The 16,598-nt window shown below is 46.0% G+C and overlaps 1 protein-coding gene across 8 annotated transcripts in view; it reads left to right on the top strand.

The window, feature by feature from the left end:
- ENTREP2 (endosomal transmembrane epsin interactor 2) overlaps positions 1-16,598 on the top strand; it is a 461,731-nt gene that overhangs the window by 423,616 nt on the left and 21,517 nt on the right. For 5 of the 8 annotated variants that reach the window (XM_055363976.2, XM_055363974.2, XM_055363972.2 and 2 more), the window contains one exon: positions 4,977-5,084. The exons of the other annotated variants lie outside the window; for them this stretch is intronic. In XM_055363976.2, the coding sequence (XP_055219951.1) occupies positions 4,977-5,084 (108 nt within the window). The remainder of the gene's footprint in view (positions 1-4,976; positions 5,085-16,598) is intronic. 8 annotated transcript variants of the gene reach the window in all.

Raw genomic sequence — 16,598 nt, 5'->3', positions numbered from 1 at the left:
CAGTCCCTGGCCCACGCGGAGGCATCTCATGTTTCCACTCACCAGAATCATCTTTCTACTATATCTGCACCCTCATCCCGGTCTCCCCTACTCCAGTAAACAGCCACGCCCTTTTGTTCTGAACTTCAGAGTCACCCTCAGACCGGCATCTGCATGCCTCCTCCTGGGCTCTGCTTGACTCCTCTCCGGTACCGCCTCACGGGTCACTGCCCTGTGTCCAGTCTCACTTCAACCGATGTTTACTCCATCTATAGTTCTGTGCTAGGCCCTCCCTGCAAAGGTGTCTTTCTCAATCAATTCTGAAAACAGGTTGCATGGGCTAGGCACGGTGGCTTGCACCTGTAATCCCAGCACTTTGGGAGGCCGAGGCGGGTGGATCACCTGAGGTCAGGAGTTCGAGACCAGCCTGGCCAACATGGTGAAACCCCATCTCTACTAAAAATACAAAAAAAATTAGCCAGGCATGGTGGCGGGCACCTGTAGACCCAGCTACTCAGGAGGCTGAGGCAGGAGAATCGCTTGAACCTGGGAGATGGAAGTTGCAGTGAGCCAAGATCACGCTACTGCACTCCAGCATGGACTGGAGGGAGACTCTGTCTCAAAAAAAAAAACAAAAACAACAACAACAACAAAAAACACCACCACCACCACAAACAACAACAACAAAAAAAACAGGTTGTATGACCTCTTTCCCAGCATCACACATCTTCAGTGGCATTCCATTACCTGCAAAATACAATCTAGGCTCCTCAGCCTCCCTCCAGCCCCACCTGTGCCTGCTGTTTGCCACAACTAAGCCCCCATCCTGCTCCATGTCTAACAGCTGTAGGAGCAGGGAGGGCAGTGGAGATGCCTATAGTAGGATCCCTAAGGCAGTCTGCCTAGTCCTGCTACAAACATTAGAAAACGCAAACAAAAAAGCCACCAAGAGCTTCTGGCCAAGATGGAGTAGCAGGACACTGGATTTAACCTCCTGCCTGAAACAGCCCCCCAAAATGGACACACTGTAGGAAGACACTATCAGGCAATGAAGGACCCTGATCCCTGAGGGGTGGGTGATAAACGAGGTGAGCCCTACGATTGCCCCAGCTTACTGCCTTGAGAGAGTTTCCAGGTTCAGTGCTGGAAGGGAACTCAGCAGGGTCCCTGCAGACTCCCTGGGGTGGGCTTACAGAGCTGAGAGTCTGAGGGGGATCAAGGCCTGGAGACAAGAGTTCTTAGGACAGAGCACCATCGAGGGCAGAGCTGCACCAGGAGAGAAACATGGGGGTCTTCAGAGGGTCTGCCTGGAGTTGTCAGTTGGATGCTGGTTAGCATGTGCATATGAAGAAACGACCTGAGTCTGGGAAAAGAACTGCCCGAAAGGATTAGTGATAAGAGTGCCTGGTGCTCACACAGGAACAGTGCCTGTTCCCACATCATTCAGGGACTTGGCTAGGCCTTACCTCCGAAGTGGGGAATAGTTAGCCTTAAACTGAGCCTTGCCTTAGTTCTGCCTAATGCTGCTTCTTTTTTTTTTTTTTTTTTTTCTTTTTATGAGATGGAGTCTTGCTCTGTTGCCCAGGCTGGAGTGCAGTGGCGCGATCTTGGCTCACTGCAAGCTCCACCTCCCGGGCTCACGCCATTCTCCTGCCTCAGCCTCCCAAGTAGCTGGGACTACAGGTGCCCGCCACCACGCCTGACTAATTTTTTGTATTTTTAGTAGAGACGGGGTTTCACCACGCTAGCCAGGATGGTCTTGATCTCCTGACCTCGTGATCCGCCCACCTTGGCCTCCCAAAGTGCTGGGATTACAGGCATGAGCCACCACGCCCGGCCGGTTCTGCCTAATGCTTCTTAAGTTCAGGACTCATTTTTCTGCCTTCACATGTGCACGGGGTTCTATAAACTTGGGAAAGTATTTAAACACTGTATGTTAACCACCTTCCATGATATTATCCTAACCACACTTCTTTGCTGTTTCACAGTGTGGGCTTGAGAACTGATGAGCAGGTTCTGAGGAAGGGGATTGGGCAGTGATGTTTGTAGGAGAACAGGGAATTGTCCAGAGGATGTTACAGATTGGAACACATGGGCTCATGTATACATGAACGAGCCCTGAGGATGCTGCTAGACTCTGTGTGCCCACATCCTAGCACACGCACAGAGCACGTCAGTGAGGATGGCATTCCCCGTCTCCTCTTGAGCACTTGCCAACCCCTCGATTAGATAACTGAAACTAATCTGATTAATGCCATAGCCTTTGTGGTGAAAGATTCATGTTTTCTGATAGCTTTTTGAGTGTGTACAGTATTTTGTACACTTGTATATGAAAAGATTTAATTGAAGGACATACTATCATTCTAAATCTTTTTTTTTTCTATTTCTGGCATGGATTTGAGAGTAAGCTTCTCAATGAAGGATATTATTGCACTTCGACTGTTAAAACTCCATCAAGTTTACCCTCTAAGAGCACAAGATGGAGATGTCTGCTTTCATTATCTTACTCATCTTATATTTTTATTTACAATGCTCAAGGTTCTAGCTAGCGCCACGAGGCAAAAAAAAAGAACAATAATAATAATAAAAGGTAATAAAATGGAAGGAAATCAATAAAACACTTGCAGATGGCCTGACTGTCTACATAGAAAATTCCCTGGCATCTTCAAAAAATTGTTAGAACTAATAATTTCAGCAAAGTCCCAAGATACCAATTTCAGCAAAGTCTCAAGATATCACATAGACATACAAAAATCAATCACATTTCTATGTACTAACAACATTTGGAAAATGAAATTAAAAACATAAAAAGGAACCTAAACCTAAAACTCACATCTTATTCAAAATTTAACTTAAAATGGATGATATTAGCTGGGCACAGTGGTATGCATGTGTGATCTCAGTTACTGAGGAGGCTGAGGTGGGAGGATCACTTGAGCCCAGAAGGTCGAGGCTGCAGTGAGCCATGACTGTGCCACTGCACTCCAGCCTGGGCAACAGAGCAAGACCCTATCTCAGAACAAAAATGGAGCATAGACTTAAATGCAAACTATGAAACTATAAAAACTTTTCGAAAAAAATGGGAGAAACTGTTCACAATCTGGGGCTTGACAAAGTTTTAGACTTGACACCAAAAGTATAGAACAAAAGTTGATCAGTTGGATCTCAAGAACATTAAAATTTTTTGTTCTTTAAAAACTCAGATATAATGGACTTAATGCTTGTGTCCCTCCAAAATTCATATGTTGAAATTCTAATTCCCAATATGTTATTATTTAATAGGAGGCAGGGCCTTTGGGAGGTTGTTAGGTCATGAGGGTAGAGTCCACATGATGGGATTAGTACACTTTTAAAAGAGGCACTAGAGAGCTCCCCTGCCCTCTTTTCACTAAGCAAGGACACAGTGAGACATTAGCCATCTTCAACCAGGAAGCAGGCCCTTACCAGAATCCAACAGGCTGGCACCCTGATCTCAGACTTCCAGACTTCAGGACTGTGAGAAGTGACTGTTGTTAGAGCTACCTGGTCTATGGTATTTTTGTAATAGCAGCCTGAGCTGACTAAGACTCTATATGAAACATGAAAAGACAAGCTACAGTCTGGGGGAAAATATTTGCAAACCACCTATCTGACAAAGAACTAGTACCTAGAATACATAAAGAACTCTCATAACTCAACACTACAAAAAAAAAGTAAACACTACAATCAATTAGAAAATGGGCAAAAACCATGAACAGACATTTTACCAAAGAGGATCTCTAGATGGCAAATAAGCACATGAAAAGATGTTCGACATCATTAGCATCAGGGAAATGCAAATTAAAACCTTTTATAAAGGAGTATCATTATGCACCTATGAGAATAGCTAAAACACAAACAGTGACACCAAATGTTGGCAATCATGCAGAGAAACCCAATCACTCATACACTGCTGGTGGGAATTAAAAATTGTTCAGCCACTCTGGAAGGCATTTTTTCAGTTTTTAAAATAAAACTAAACATGCAGTTACTGTACAAATCAGCAATTGTACTCTTGGACATTTATCTCGGAGAAACAAAAACTAATGTTCACACAAAAACCTATAAACAAATGTTCACAACAGCTTTATTTGTAATAGCCCACAACTGGAAAACTGGAATACCAAAAAACCAGATATTCTTCAGTTGTTGAGGATTAAACCAATGTGGTACATCCATACGGTGGAATACCACTCAGCAATAAAAAGAAGTCAACTACTGATACATGCAACAACCTGGATGAGTCTAAAGGGAATTATGCTGAGTGGAAAAAGCCAATTCTGAAAGGTTACACGCTGTGCAATCCACTTATGCAACATTCTTGAAATGACAAAATTATAAAAAATGGAGAACAGACTAGTGATTGACAGGGGATCAGAACTGGGGGTTAAATGGGGAGCAGGGAAAGGGAGGTGAGTGTGTCTATAAAAGGTCAACACTGGGGGGACCCGTGTGGTGATGGGACTATTCTGCATCTGACTATACCAATGTCAGTATCTGGCTGTGATATTGTACTATAGATTTGCCAGATGTTACCATTAAGGGAGAACGAGTAAAGGGTACCCAAGATCTCTCTGTAGGATTTCTTACAATTGCATGTGAATATACAATTATCTCAAGATAAAAAGTTTCACTTGAGTTATAGGTTGTGATTGATAAAAATGGCCCACCTCCTTAAATGTTGGCCACCTTATGATTTTCTTAGACATGTTACTGACTACCTAATAATTATCAAAATTGTAAAACACATTGTTGAGTATTATGAATACTTTGATCATCATTGTAATGGAATAAACGAATGTGTTTCTATGAAAGGCCAATTTTGATTATGAGGAAAACACAGACACACACAAAACAAAACCTCCGTGAAGTGGATGGTCATCGACCTCGCTCATTCTGGGCCCTGGCAGGAGGGCTAAGGATTCTGCTATCTGGGATTTCGGGATGAGGCTGACATTCTCCTGCACCTTTCCTCGCAGGATCTCCTCTTCAGCGTGTGTGCCCTCAACGTCCTGTCCACTATCGTGTGTGCGCTGGCCACAGCCATGTGCTGTATGCAGATGGTCTCCTCCGACGTCCTGCAGATGGTGAGTGGCCTGATCCCCTCCTCCTCTGCGCGGTTTGAAACCAGTGTAGGAGTGGATGCTTCTGGCTTCAGCCAGATGCGGTGAGGACAGCGGCCCCTGACAGTCCGTGGCACCTGGAGGCCACCTTGTGTTGCCCTCTGGAAGACCAAGCATCTGCACACGTGGCGCTGCTGATGTATTTATTTTAGGTGTTGTTGGAGCTCCATATTGACAGGGTTCTGCCACTGTCGTGTTCTCTAGGATGGCCCCTGGCATGTGCCCTTGAGTCATGTAGTGAAATTCCTGCAGCCCTGGACATCCCCTGGACCCAGCACCTCCAAAGCAAGGTGCCTTCCTCAGGCTTCAGAATTCTCTTTTAATCCGGGAAGTTTAGAGGTGTTAGAAGATCAGTTCTTTTCCAACTGGAAAATTGCTAACCTGTGCATTTTTGATTTGCTAATGAACCCTGAGCTCATACTCCAGCGGCCAGTCACTGGCCATCATTTGACCCTTTGCCCAGGGTCATACACAGGAAGACCTGCCACTCCCAGGGGCAGCGAGGAGGCCCGGAGCATGGTTCACTAACACATGTTATAATATGTGGGTTATTAATACACATTTGTAAATACACATCTCATAAATAATGAACGCTCTTCCTGTTGCAATGTGAATGGAACACAGCCTACTGATCAGAATGCTACTGAGTACCACAAAGAGAAATTGATGAAAAAATATTGTTCTTCCATGGTAAGGGTAGGAATATCTATGCGCACGCGTGTGTGTGTGTGTATGAGTGTGTGTCTGTCTCTCTCTGTCTCTGTGTGTGTCTTTCTGCCTCGGTCTCTTTCTGTCTCTCTGTCTCTCAATTTGCCCCTTTGAGACCTATGCTGCTTCCCACACAATGATTTATGCATCTTATGCAAGAAAAGGCAGCTGGTTCTTATAGTGGGTTTTTTTAATGTGCTCTTCTTTGTCGTTCACCCTGTGGCAGTCAACATCCAGTTAATCAAGATACAGGGCCAGAGAGCATCATTACCAAGACGTTAAAAATTGTTTGGTCCTAATTGCATGCCACGGGAGTCTCTCCCTCCCGGTGTATATCCACACAGCTGTCACAGCCAGGCTGCCCTTTCTGAAAGGTATCTAATTAAGCAGTTCTAAGGTAGCCATGAACTTCTGCCCTTGTTCATCGGGGCCTCATGTTGGCAATTTTCTCCAACGTGTTCTGTAAAGGAAAGGTTAAGTACCAGGGGCTTCTCCTCACCTCAGCAGATTTTACTATTGATCTGTAAATATCACATCAATTTGACCAAACTTACAGAACTAAAGGCATGTAAATGCTAAAAGTTTGCATTCTCCTGGTTTTATGCTTTAAAATGAAAATTGCCAACTAAATAAGAATAAAGTAAGTTCTTTTTATAAGAGCATATACGATTATAACAGCAGTGTGCAGAGTCGCTCTGTAGTTGTGACGGGTGGGGCATGAGCAGGCGTGGAGCCGTGCGTCTCAAGCCAGGCGCTCCAGGGTCTGAGTCGCACCTCTTCTGCATTCGAGGCAGGTGACTCTGGGTGTGTCACTGAACCTACCTGTGCCTCAGGTTCCTCACCTGTGAAGTGGAATGAATGGGATGCCTGGAGATCCCTAATACGTGTGATGTGTTGGATTTGAAATGTGTAGGGAATATCAGTCTGTCACTGGGACGCCGCAGCAATGTCGGCAGACGCGGTGGGCTGAGGCTCTTTACCAGCAGAAAATACTGTGCAAGGGAAAGGCAGGCTACGGCGACAGCGGCTGCCGTCAGAAGCCCTGTTGTTTCCTCGCTGAGTACTTTGTGGGTGAGTTTGCCTCACACCCCTGGCTTGGAAGCAGAAATATCCGGCTTCCTGCCAGCACATCCTTTCCGGTCTGTGACGGGTACCGCGGGAGCCCAAGGCTCTGCTCTCGTGATGAGACCCCGGCTCTGCTGCCGGGCTTGAGAGTCATGGGCGAGGCAAAAGAGAGCTGGTGGTGGGTGAATCCACACTTCCCTGTGGATTCAGAGGGTGGCCATGGCGCCCTATGGGACTGGCACAATCTTGGGCACATCACTGCCTGTGGGACCCCGTTTCCTCGGCTCTAAAGATGAAGTGTGTGCCCTGCTGTCCTCACAGAGCTGCTGATGGGATGAGTCCGCTCATCTGTGGGAATGGGATTTGAAGGAACGTGGTGGCCACATGGAGGTCGGCTCTTGCCATGTGGGCCGAGGCTTGAGCCAGGCTGGCTGTGCGAACCATTCCCTACCAGTAGCTTCCGCAGTTTACCCCTGCGCCATTTCTGCTCCAGGAAGCTGGGCCATGAGCTTTCCAAGGGACAGTTGTAGCTATTCCTAACTAGTTTATGCCAGTTATATTTGTTGTAATTACATATTCTAGTACTATGTAAAGCCATGAAATACGAGTGCAGAAAGATAATTGTTTCTGGTACAGCACAGTCGAGTTCTTTGGAAAGGTTCGGTGAAAGGGGGTGCTGCTGAATGTATTGCTGTCCATTAGATGCAAGTGAGACAACTATGGCGGTTGCGATAAATGCTGATAAAAATCTAGAGGAGCCGGGCCTAGTGGCTCATGCTTGTAATCCCAGCACTTTGGGAGGCCGGCAGATCACCTGAGGTCAGGAGTTCAAGACCAGCCTGGTCAACATGGTGGAACCCCGTCTCTACTAAAAATACAAAAATTAGCCGGGCATGGTGGCACATGCCGATAATCCCAGCTACTCGGGAGGCTGAGGCAGGAAATTGGCTTGAACCTGGGAGGCGGAGGTTGCAGTGAGCCAAGATTGTGCCATTGCACTACAGCCTGGGCCACTACAGCCTGGGCGACAGAGCGAGATTGAGACTCAAAAAAAAAAAAATTTAAAAAAAATCTAGAGGGAGTCCACATACACATTGCTTGACAAGTGGCTTTCAGCTCTAGCCCCACTTTAAAAACACAAAAGGGTTGTTAGATTCATGTCTTATGGATGCAGCTTATGCAGGAAAGACCACGAGGCACTCCACACAGCAGACTGACTCTCAGAAAAGGCTTTACTCAGGCAGAAAAAGGTCAGTCCATGTATGTACAGTCAGCCCCCACTAAGGCAACCGTGGATCGACACTATTCAAGGAAAAAACACAATAAAAATAACAAAACAACAACAAAAATATAAATAAAAAACAATACAGTATAACAACTATTTCCATAGCATTTATATTGTATTAGGTGTTAAAAGTATTCTAGAGATGATTCAAAGTATACAGGAGGATGTATGTAGGTTATGTCCACATACAACGTTATCTTACATAAAAGACTTCACCCTCCACTGATTTTAGTATCCAGTGGCAGAGGAGGTTCTGGAAGCAATTCCTTGTGGATTCAGAGGGACACTGTATAAATGGTTTTTTTCTTTTACCAGAGATCTGTGAGATGGGGGATCGGGTAACAGCTGTCTTGAGATACAATTCACCTATCATACAATTCCTCCATTTAAAATTCAGCGGTTTTAATATCTTCACAGAGTTGTGCAACCTTCACCACAATCCATTTTGGAACATTTTTATTATCCCCAAGAAAGACCCTATAGCCTTTAGCAGTCACCCTATTTCCTTCCCACCCCTCAGCCCTAGGAAACCACTAATCTACTTTCTGTATCCATGGATTTGCCTGTTCTGCACGTTCCATATAAATTGAATGATACAACATGTGGCCGTTTGTGTCTGGCTTCTTTCATTTAGCATGATGTTTTCAAGGTTCATTCATGTTTCTACATGTAACAACATTTCATTCTTTTTTACGGCTCAACAGTATATCCCGTTGTATCAGTATACTACATTTTGCTTATGCATCAGTTGATGTTCATATGGGCTGTTTGCCTTCTTGGCTGTTATTAATAATGCTGTTATGAACATCCTTGTACAAGTTTTTGTGTCGACATATGTTTTAATTTATCTTGAGTATATACTTTGGAAGGGAATTGCTGGGTCATAAGGATGATTCTGTTTTTGAGGAACTGCAAGATTGTTTTCCAAAGCAGCTGTGCCATTTTACATTCCCACCGTGAGACCATGAGGGTTCTAGTTTCTTCACATCCACGCCAACACTTAGGATCTTTCTTTTAATGATAACCATCTTAGTGGTGGGGAAGTGGTAGTTCATTGTGGTTCCAGTTTCTTCACATCCACGCCAACACTTAGGATCTTTCTTTTAATGATAACCATCTTAGTGGTGGGGAAGTGGTATTTCATTGTGGTTCCAGTTTCTTCACATCCACGCCAACACTTAGGATCTTTCTTTTAATTATAACCATCTTAGTGGTGGGGAAGTGGTATTTCATTGTGGTTTGGATTTGCATCTCCCTGATAATGAATGATGGTGAAGATACTTTCATGCACTTGTGGCTATTTGTATATTTTCCCTACAGAAATGTTTTTCAGACCTTTTGCCTATTTTTAAAATTGGGTTATTTGTCTTTTTATTACTGAGTTGTAAAAGTTATTTCTGTATTTCAGGCACAACCCCCTTATCAGATATATAATTTGTAAATTTCTCTCCCACCCTGTGGGTTATCTTTTCACTTGAAGCACAAAAGTTTCAATTTGGATGAAGTTCAGTTTCTCTGTTTTTTTCTTTAGTTGTTTGTGCTTCTGGTGTCACATCTAAGAAAGCAATGCCTAAGAGCTTTATAGTGTTACTGTTAGCTCTTACACTTAGGGTTTTTTGGTTTTTTTTTTTCCCCAAGATGGAGTCTTGCTCTGTCACCCAGGCTGGAGTGCAGTGGTGTGATCTCAGCTCACCACAACCTCCGCCTCCCAGGTTCAAGCAATTCTCCTGCCTCAGCCTCCCGAGTAGCAGAGATTACAAGTGTGTGCCACCACCCCAGGTAATTTTTGTATTTTAAGTAGAGACGGGGTTTCACCACATTGGCCAGGCTGGTCTCAAACTCCTGACCTTGTGATCAGCCCGCCTCAGCCTCCCAGAGTGCTGGGATTACAGGCGTGAGCCACCACACCCAGCCTACACATAGGTGTTTAGACCATTTTGAGTTCATTGTTATACACTGTGTGAGGTAGGGGTCCAGCTTTGTTCTGTTTCCAACACCATTTGTTGAAAAAATGAATCTTTCCCTATTGAATGGTCTTGGTAACATTAGTCAGACTCAATTGACCATAGATAGACGTGTTTATTTCTGGACTCTCAATTCTATTCCATTGACCTATGTCTGTCCTGATGCCAGTGCCACATGGTCTCGATTGCTGTAGCCTCATAGTAAGTTTTGACGTGTGGACGTGTGAGCCCTCCAGTTCTGTAGTTTTTGAACATTGTTTTGGATATTCTGTGCCCTTTCATTTCATATGAACTTTAGGTTGAGTTTGTCAACTTCTGCAAACAATCCAGCTGGGATTTTGATAAGGATTGTGGTTAATCTGTGGATCAGTTTCAGGAATATTGTCATCTTAACAATAGTAAGTCCTCCAACCTATGGACATGAGGGGACGTGAGGCACCCTTCCATTCATTTAGATGTTCTTTAATTTATTTCAGTTATATTCGCGGTTTTCAGTGTTCAAGTTTTGCTTGTTAAGTTTATTCCTGAGTATCTTATTCTTCTTGATGCTATCATAAATGGAATTACTATCTTAATTAAATTTTCAGATCATTCATTGCTAATATATAGAAATACAAATGATTTTTTATATTGATCTCATATCCTGAAACCATGCTGAACTCATTTTGAGCTTTATTGTTGTTGGGCTTTTCTCTGGATTCTTTCTATATGCAAAATCATGTCACCTGCAAATAGAAATCAGTTTACTTCACTCTGGATGTCTTTCATTTTGTCTTCTTTCCTGATTGCCCTGGCTGGAACCTCCACTACAATGTTGAATAGAAGCAGTGAGAGTGGACTTTCTTAGCTTGTATCTAGGGGAAGCATCCAGTCTGTCACCATTAAGTAGTATGTTAGCTGTGGGTTTTTCATAGATGCTGTTGATCAGATTCAGGAAGTTCCCTTCTATTCCTAGTTTGTTGGGTTTTGTTTTGTTTTGTTTTGGTTTGGTTTGGTTTGGTTTGGTTTGGTTTTTTTGAGATGGAGTCTTGCTCCGTCGCCCAGGCTGGAGTGCAGTGGTGCGATCTCGGCTCACTGCAAGCTCCGCCTCCCGGATTCACGCCATTCTCCTGCCTCAGCCTCCTGAATAGTTGGGACTACAGGCGCCCGCCACCACACCTGGCTAATTTTTTTGTATTTTTAGTAGAGACGGGGTTTCACCGTGTTAGCCAGGATGGTCTCAATCTCCTGACCTCGTGATCTGCCCACCTCGGCCTCCCAAAGTGCTTGGATTACAGGCATGAGCCACCGTGTCCAGCCTGTTGGGTCTTTTTTATCAAAAAGAAAGTTGGATTTTGTCAAATGCTTTTTCTGCATCTATTGAGATGACCATAGGGTTTTTGTCCTCTGTTCTATTAATATGTTCTATTAATTTTTTTTTGAGATGGAGTCTCTCTGTCACCCAAACTGGAGTGCAGTGGCTTGATCTCAGCTGACTGCATCCTCCACCTCCCACGTTAAAGTGATTCTCCTGCCTCAGCCTCCTTAGTAGCTGGGATTTCAGGTGTATGCCACCACATCCGGCTAATTTTTTATTTTTTTATTTTTTTATTTTTAGTAGAGATGGGGTTTCACCATGTTGGGCAGGCTGGTCTTGGACTCCTGACCTCAGGTGGTCCAGCCGCCTCAGCCTCCCAAAGTGCTGGGATAACAGGTGTGAGCCACCACACCCAGCTAAATGTTTTTTTGTTTGTTTGTTTGTTTGTTTCTGAGACAAGGTCTCACTCTGTCCCCCCAGCTGGAGTGCAGAGGTGCGATCATGGTTCACTGCAGCCTCTACCTCCTGGGCTCAAGCAATCCTCCCACTTCAGCCTCCCAAGTAGCTGAGACTACAGGCACATGTCACCATGCCCAGCTAATTTTTTAATTTTTTTGTAGAGACAGGGTCCCTCTATGATGCCCAGGCTGGTCTCGAACTCGTAGGCTCAAGTGACCCTCTCTCCTTGGGCTCCCCAAGTGCTTGGATGATAGGCATGAGCCACTGTGCACGGCCCTTCTTTAAATATTTGATAGAGTTCACCAGTGAAGCCATCTGAGCCTGCACTTTTCCTTGCGGGTAGTTGTATTATTACTAATTCAATCTCTTGTCACATTTTCTATTCTTCTCAAGTCTGTTTTGGTAGTTTGTGTCTTTCTATGAATTTCTCCACATATACAGGATTTAAGTTAAAGTAAAATGGGTTCAGTATGTATGTATTATGTTTGCATGTGTACGTGTGTGTGAAACTCCCTACTTTAAATAACTTTCTTATTCATTAACCAGGCAACCACTAGTCCCAGAGAAGAAGGCGTCTCTTGGCATCTGTGTGTCTTGGTGTTTTGTGCTTTCCTCAGCATGACTTTCTTCTCACCCTGTCATTTCTTTGGAGTGCGTCACTTCCCTCCTCCTCCCACAGCATGGCCAGCTTCTGGGTTTTCCTGCGGTGGTTTAAAGTCATTTAGTTCCAGGCGAAATGTGTTAGAGTGTAAGCTCTTTGGGATGTCTTTTCTATGTCACTCCTCCTTAGCCCTTAAATCACAGCATCCCTTCACATCTTCATGACCCCTTTAGATTTAATTTTATAGAAGCTTTACTGCTCGCTGCTGTTTCTGTGTTCTTTACCTTCCTGTATGTTGGCCTCTTTGTTCTGAGCGGGTTTTCATTTCTTGCATTCAGTTGTGGCTTTTGTTGTACTAACTCTTCATTTCTGGTGTTTATTTGTATCTGAGACCTTCAAAGTGAGAAGCACTAATTTATAAAGGGAGCATAATTAAGGAGGAAGGTCACGGTGGGCAAGTGTGTGTAAGCCCTTCGGCCACCCTTTCCCAATCAACTAATTTCTTTTCTCAGAAAGAACCTGTGGGAAGCCCCCCAAGCCACAGCTCCAGCCCCCACGGCCCTTCTCTGGTGCCCTGTTGTGCTGCGCCCTACAGAGGGGTGCTGGGCTGAGGGGATGACAGCCATGCCCTGACCTCCCACAGGAAGGAGCACCTCTTCCCAATTTGCCCCCAAGGCAGCCCTGCAGCCTGGCAACTCTGCTCCACTGTGCGGGTCTCAGCCCCACTTCCCCAGCCCCTCTCCCTGCTCCTCCATGTTAGCAGGAAGGACCCAGGCTGTGATTTCTACTGTGATTGATGTGCTGACAACTTACACAATTGATCAAAATTCCAGCCGTAACCGTTTTTCAGGAAGAGTCCCAGTTTTGTGTTTACTGATCTGTTCACTTCTTTGCTCACTCATTCATTCATTCAGTTAGTCAGCAATTATCTCAGGGGCTTTGCTATGTGTCCAGTGCTGGTGGGAATCTAGGAATAGCAAGAACAAGTCTCCAAAGAACCTGAAACTCCCATCTTATTTCTGTGGATCAGCAATTTGGGATCATTAACTGCCGATGGAACTAGCATAATGCATGCTTGTATCCATGAGAAGCAAAGCGTTCTGCCTATTGTCAGAACTGATGAAGCTGAGCTACTCTAATATGTGTGGAAATCGTGGCAAAAGACATTCTGATGATACAATGTGGTTGATTGACATCATTTAGCAGAAAAGGTTTTTGATCATTTAAGTGTCTGTAATGTCATTTTTTTTTGTTTTTAAATTTTATCTCATTCTTCCACTTTTCTGATACATTGTTTTCTTCTTCACTTACTTCCTTGCCACCTGCTGCAGCCTCAGGAATATCATCTACTATGACATGTATCTCCATTAGGCATGCGCTTATTAACTTCATCTTTCATTATTGTCATTTAGGTAGCTGTTTGCCCTACAGAGTTGACCTCCTTTAGACAGTGCAGAGGGGGCACTGTGCCTTCCATCGCTTGGTAACTGTGGGTTTGCCCATGGAGCTGGTTAAGCGGTGCTGGCTGGTCAGGGACACGACACCACCCCATGGAAGCCACAGCATCACCAAGTTCACCAGTATCTTCTCTCCGCCTCACCCCAGCACTGGCTGCACCTGCTGGAGAGGGCACTCTGGGGACCCACAGTAACCTTGAGGTCCTTGAGGCGTGGGCTCCACAGAATCGTCTCTGGACAGTAGGTGCTACTTATCTATCAGACCAGGAACTTCATCCAAACAGCTAATGCAGACGATCATAAAAATGATGTGGACACACAATCGTTTTTCTTTGATGTCAAATATGCTAATGAGCATCTGTCGACCATTCATCTCATTTGGGGCTGTGGTCATCCCTTTGGTTATGGGTCTGTTGTCCTGTCTGGGTGTATTTCTTGCAGAAAGTTTGTGGAAATCACACCATCAATGATTTTCAGATTCAGTTCCTCTAAAGTGGAGCCAGCCAGGGGAAGCCAGCCAGAGGAGACAGACCTTCCCTAGATTTTTATGATTCTTCTCTGCTCTTAGACCTGCCTTGCCTGGACTTGACTTGGCAGCGGTTTCTGCTTGGCTGCCCTCCTTTATTGAGTCTTTCCAAAGCATTCAACTTGGTTTTCACAGAACGAGCAGCTCTTCCTGTCTGCATCCCTATTTCCTTATGCAATTACAGTCATAATGAACACAGGCCTCACCCTGTGCAGTAAGGCACCCTGGAGCCCTGGGTGGGCATGGAACCTACCTGGGGGTGGCGGCAGGACCAGGGGGCCGCAGGGCAGGCTCTCCCCAGGGTCTGGAGCGCAGAGCGGGAGCTCCAGCTCATCTGCAGGGTTGTCCAGGAGGAAGTTGATTCAGCAAACTTCGGTAGTAACAAGCCTGCTGTTTCTACCAAGTCTAAGGAAGGCAGAGGGAGAAGGCCCTTCCCTGTAATTCTGAGTCTTTCTGGAAAAATTCAGAGGTGTGTGTGCTCCCTTCAGGAGCCAGGATGTGGCAAGGACATTGGTAGAGGGAGCAGGGAGAGTGGGTGCTGGGCAGGAAACCACTAAATATAAAGGGAGGTGAGCAGACCCAGCTGGGACCTGGAGGAACGGGCAGCTCAGAGCTCCACGGTGTTTCTGGAAATCCCCGGCCCTTGTCCACAGACCCCTGAAGCCTGCCCTGCCCCACCTTGTTCCCGAGGGCAGGAGATGGAGGCATGGGCTGGATGAGCTGATACTAATGATCCAAGCCTTCCTTTCAGCCACACAGCACTGCTGTCTGGGTCTCTGTGAGCAATGGTGCTTCTCAGGGAAGGGGACTGAGACTCACAGGATCAGAAATGCGCTCACATCCTGTGGGCCCTCAGTGCCCAGGCAGGGCCCAGAGACAACTGACTTGCGGTCTGACTCCCGGTCCCAGGCAGGTTGACCTCTTCACGATCTCCCTCAGATCCCAGACTCTGGGCTGTGTGGATAGAGCGAAATGTTCGGGGCTCTGTGTTAAGTGGGCTTTGGGAAGCTGCCCAAGGCCAGGTAGCCTTAGTTCTCATCCTCCATCACTTCCACATGCACCCACCTGAGAAGGTGGACAGCACACACCTGAGTTCGGATCCCCTCTCCCCGGAGCAGACTGAGCAGGGGCTCTTCTCCAGCGGGGTCTCAAATCCTCACTCCTGTTGTGCGGGGACAGCCCTGGGCACTAGTGATGCCCATGTCAGGTGCATGAGCCCCAGCTGGGCACCAGACACAGGTGTACCTTTGTCACCACATGGATCAGAGAAGACAGTTACAGATCAGGGCAAGCAGAGCCACCTGGGAAAGAAGGGACTGTTCACAGCCCTTTTTGCCCTCCACCTCCAGGTGCAGAGTTGAGCTCTATACCTGGCAGTCAACATGCAGGTGAGGTTGCAGAGCCTGGAGCTTGGGCGGGGTGGGGGAGGGGTGGCTGCCTACTGGCTTTTCAGGGTCACAGGCATTTCCGCTGGTCCTGAAGGTGACTGGGAGGCGCCAGGTGAAAGGGAGGTGGGGAGCTGGGAAGAAGGAACAATACGTGTTTGATAGTAGGGATTAGAGCAGGTTTGTTCAAAGAGCGGGGAGTTTGGGGGCGCTGGGTTAGGAAGCTGGAAACCAGATGAAGTTCAGTGAGCCAGGGTCTCATGAAAGTCTTTTCAACTGCAGTGACCTCATCAGATTGATTTAAAAACAGCTGTGGTAGCAGGATGGCGACCAAATTACAGAGACAGAAAATCAAGGCAGAGAGGCACACAGGTTAGAAGCTCCTGCGAGGAGGAGGTGGACAGGGGCTGAGTGGAGTTGCCCCGCAAGGAGGCGTCTGCCCGTCTCCTCTGCAGAAGTTTACTGAGTACCCGCTGTGTGCGATTGTGAGACGGGTACAGAGGTGGGTAAAATAGATGTGCCCCAGATGGTCAGGAAAAGAAATTGCCCTTAGGATTTCAACACAGTTACGGGGAGCAGGTTACTTGGGTGTGGAAGGCTGAAGGAACAGAAGAGGGTGCTGAGGTTACAGAGAGAGGAATAACTGCGGAGGGCAGCTCTCAGCCTGCAAAGCCAGGGAACAGAAGGCAGGAAGTGGGAAGGCGCAGGAACCCGCAGCTCCCTCCTCGCCC

Source organism: Gorilla gorilla, chromosome 16, assembly GCF_029281585.2.
Source record: "Gorilla gorilla gorilla isolate KB3781 chromosome 16, NHGRI_mGorGor1-v2.1_pri, whole genome shotgun sequence".
Lineage (NCBI taxonomy): Eukaryota > Metazoa > Chordata > Mammalia > Primates > Hominidae > Gorilla > Gorilla gorilla.
The sequence above is the reverse complement of the archived record's forward strand: the minus strand, read 5'-3'. Positions and strand labels throughout refer to the sequence as shown.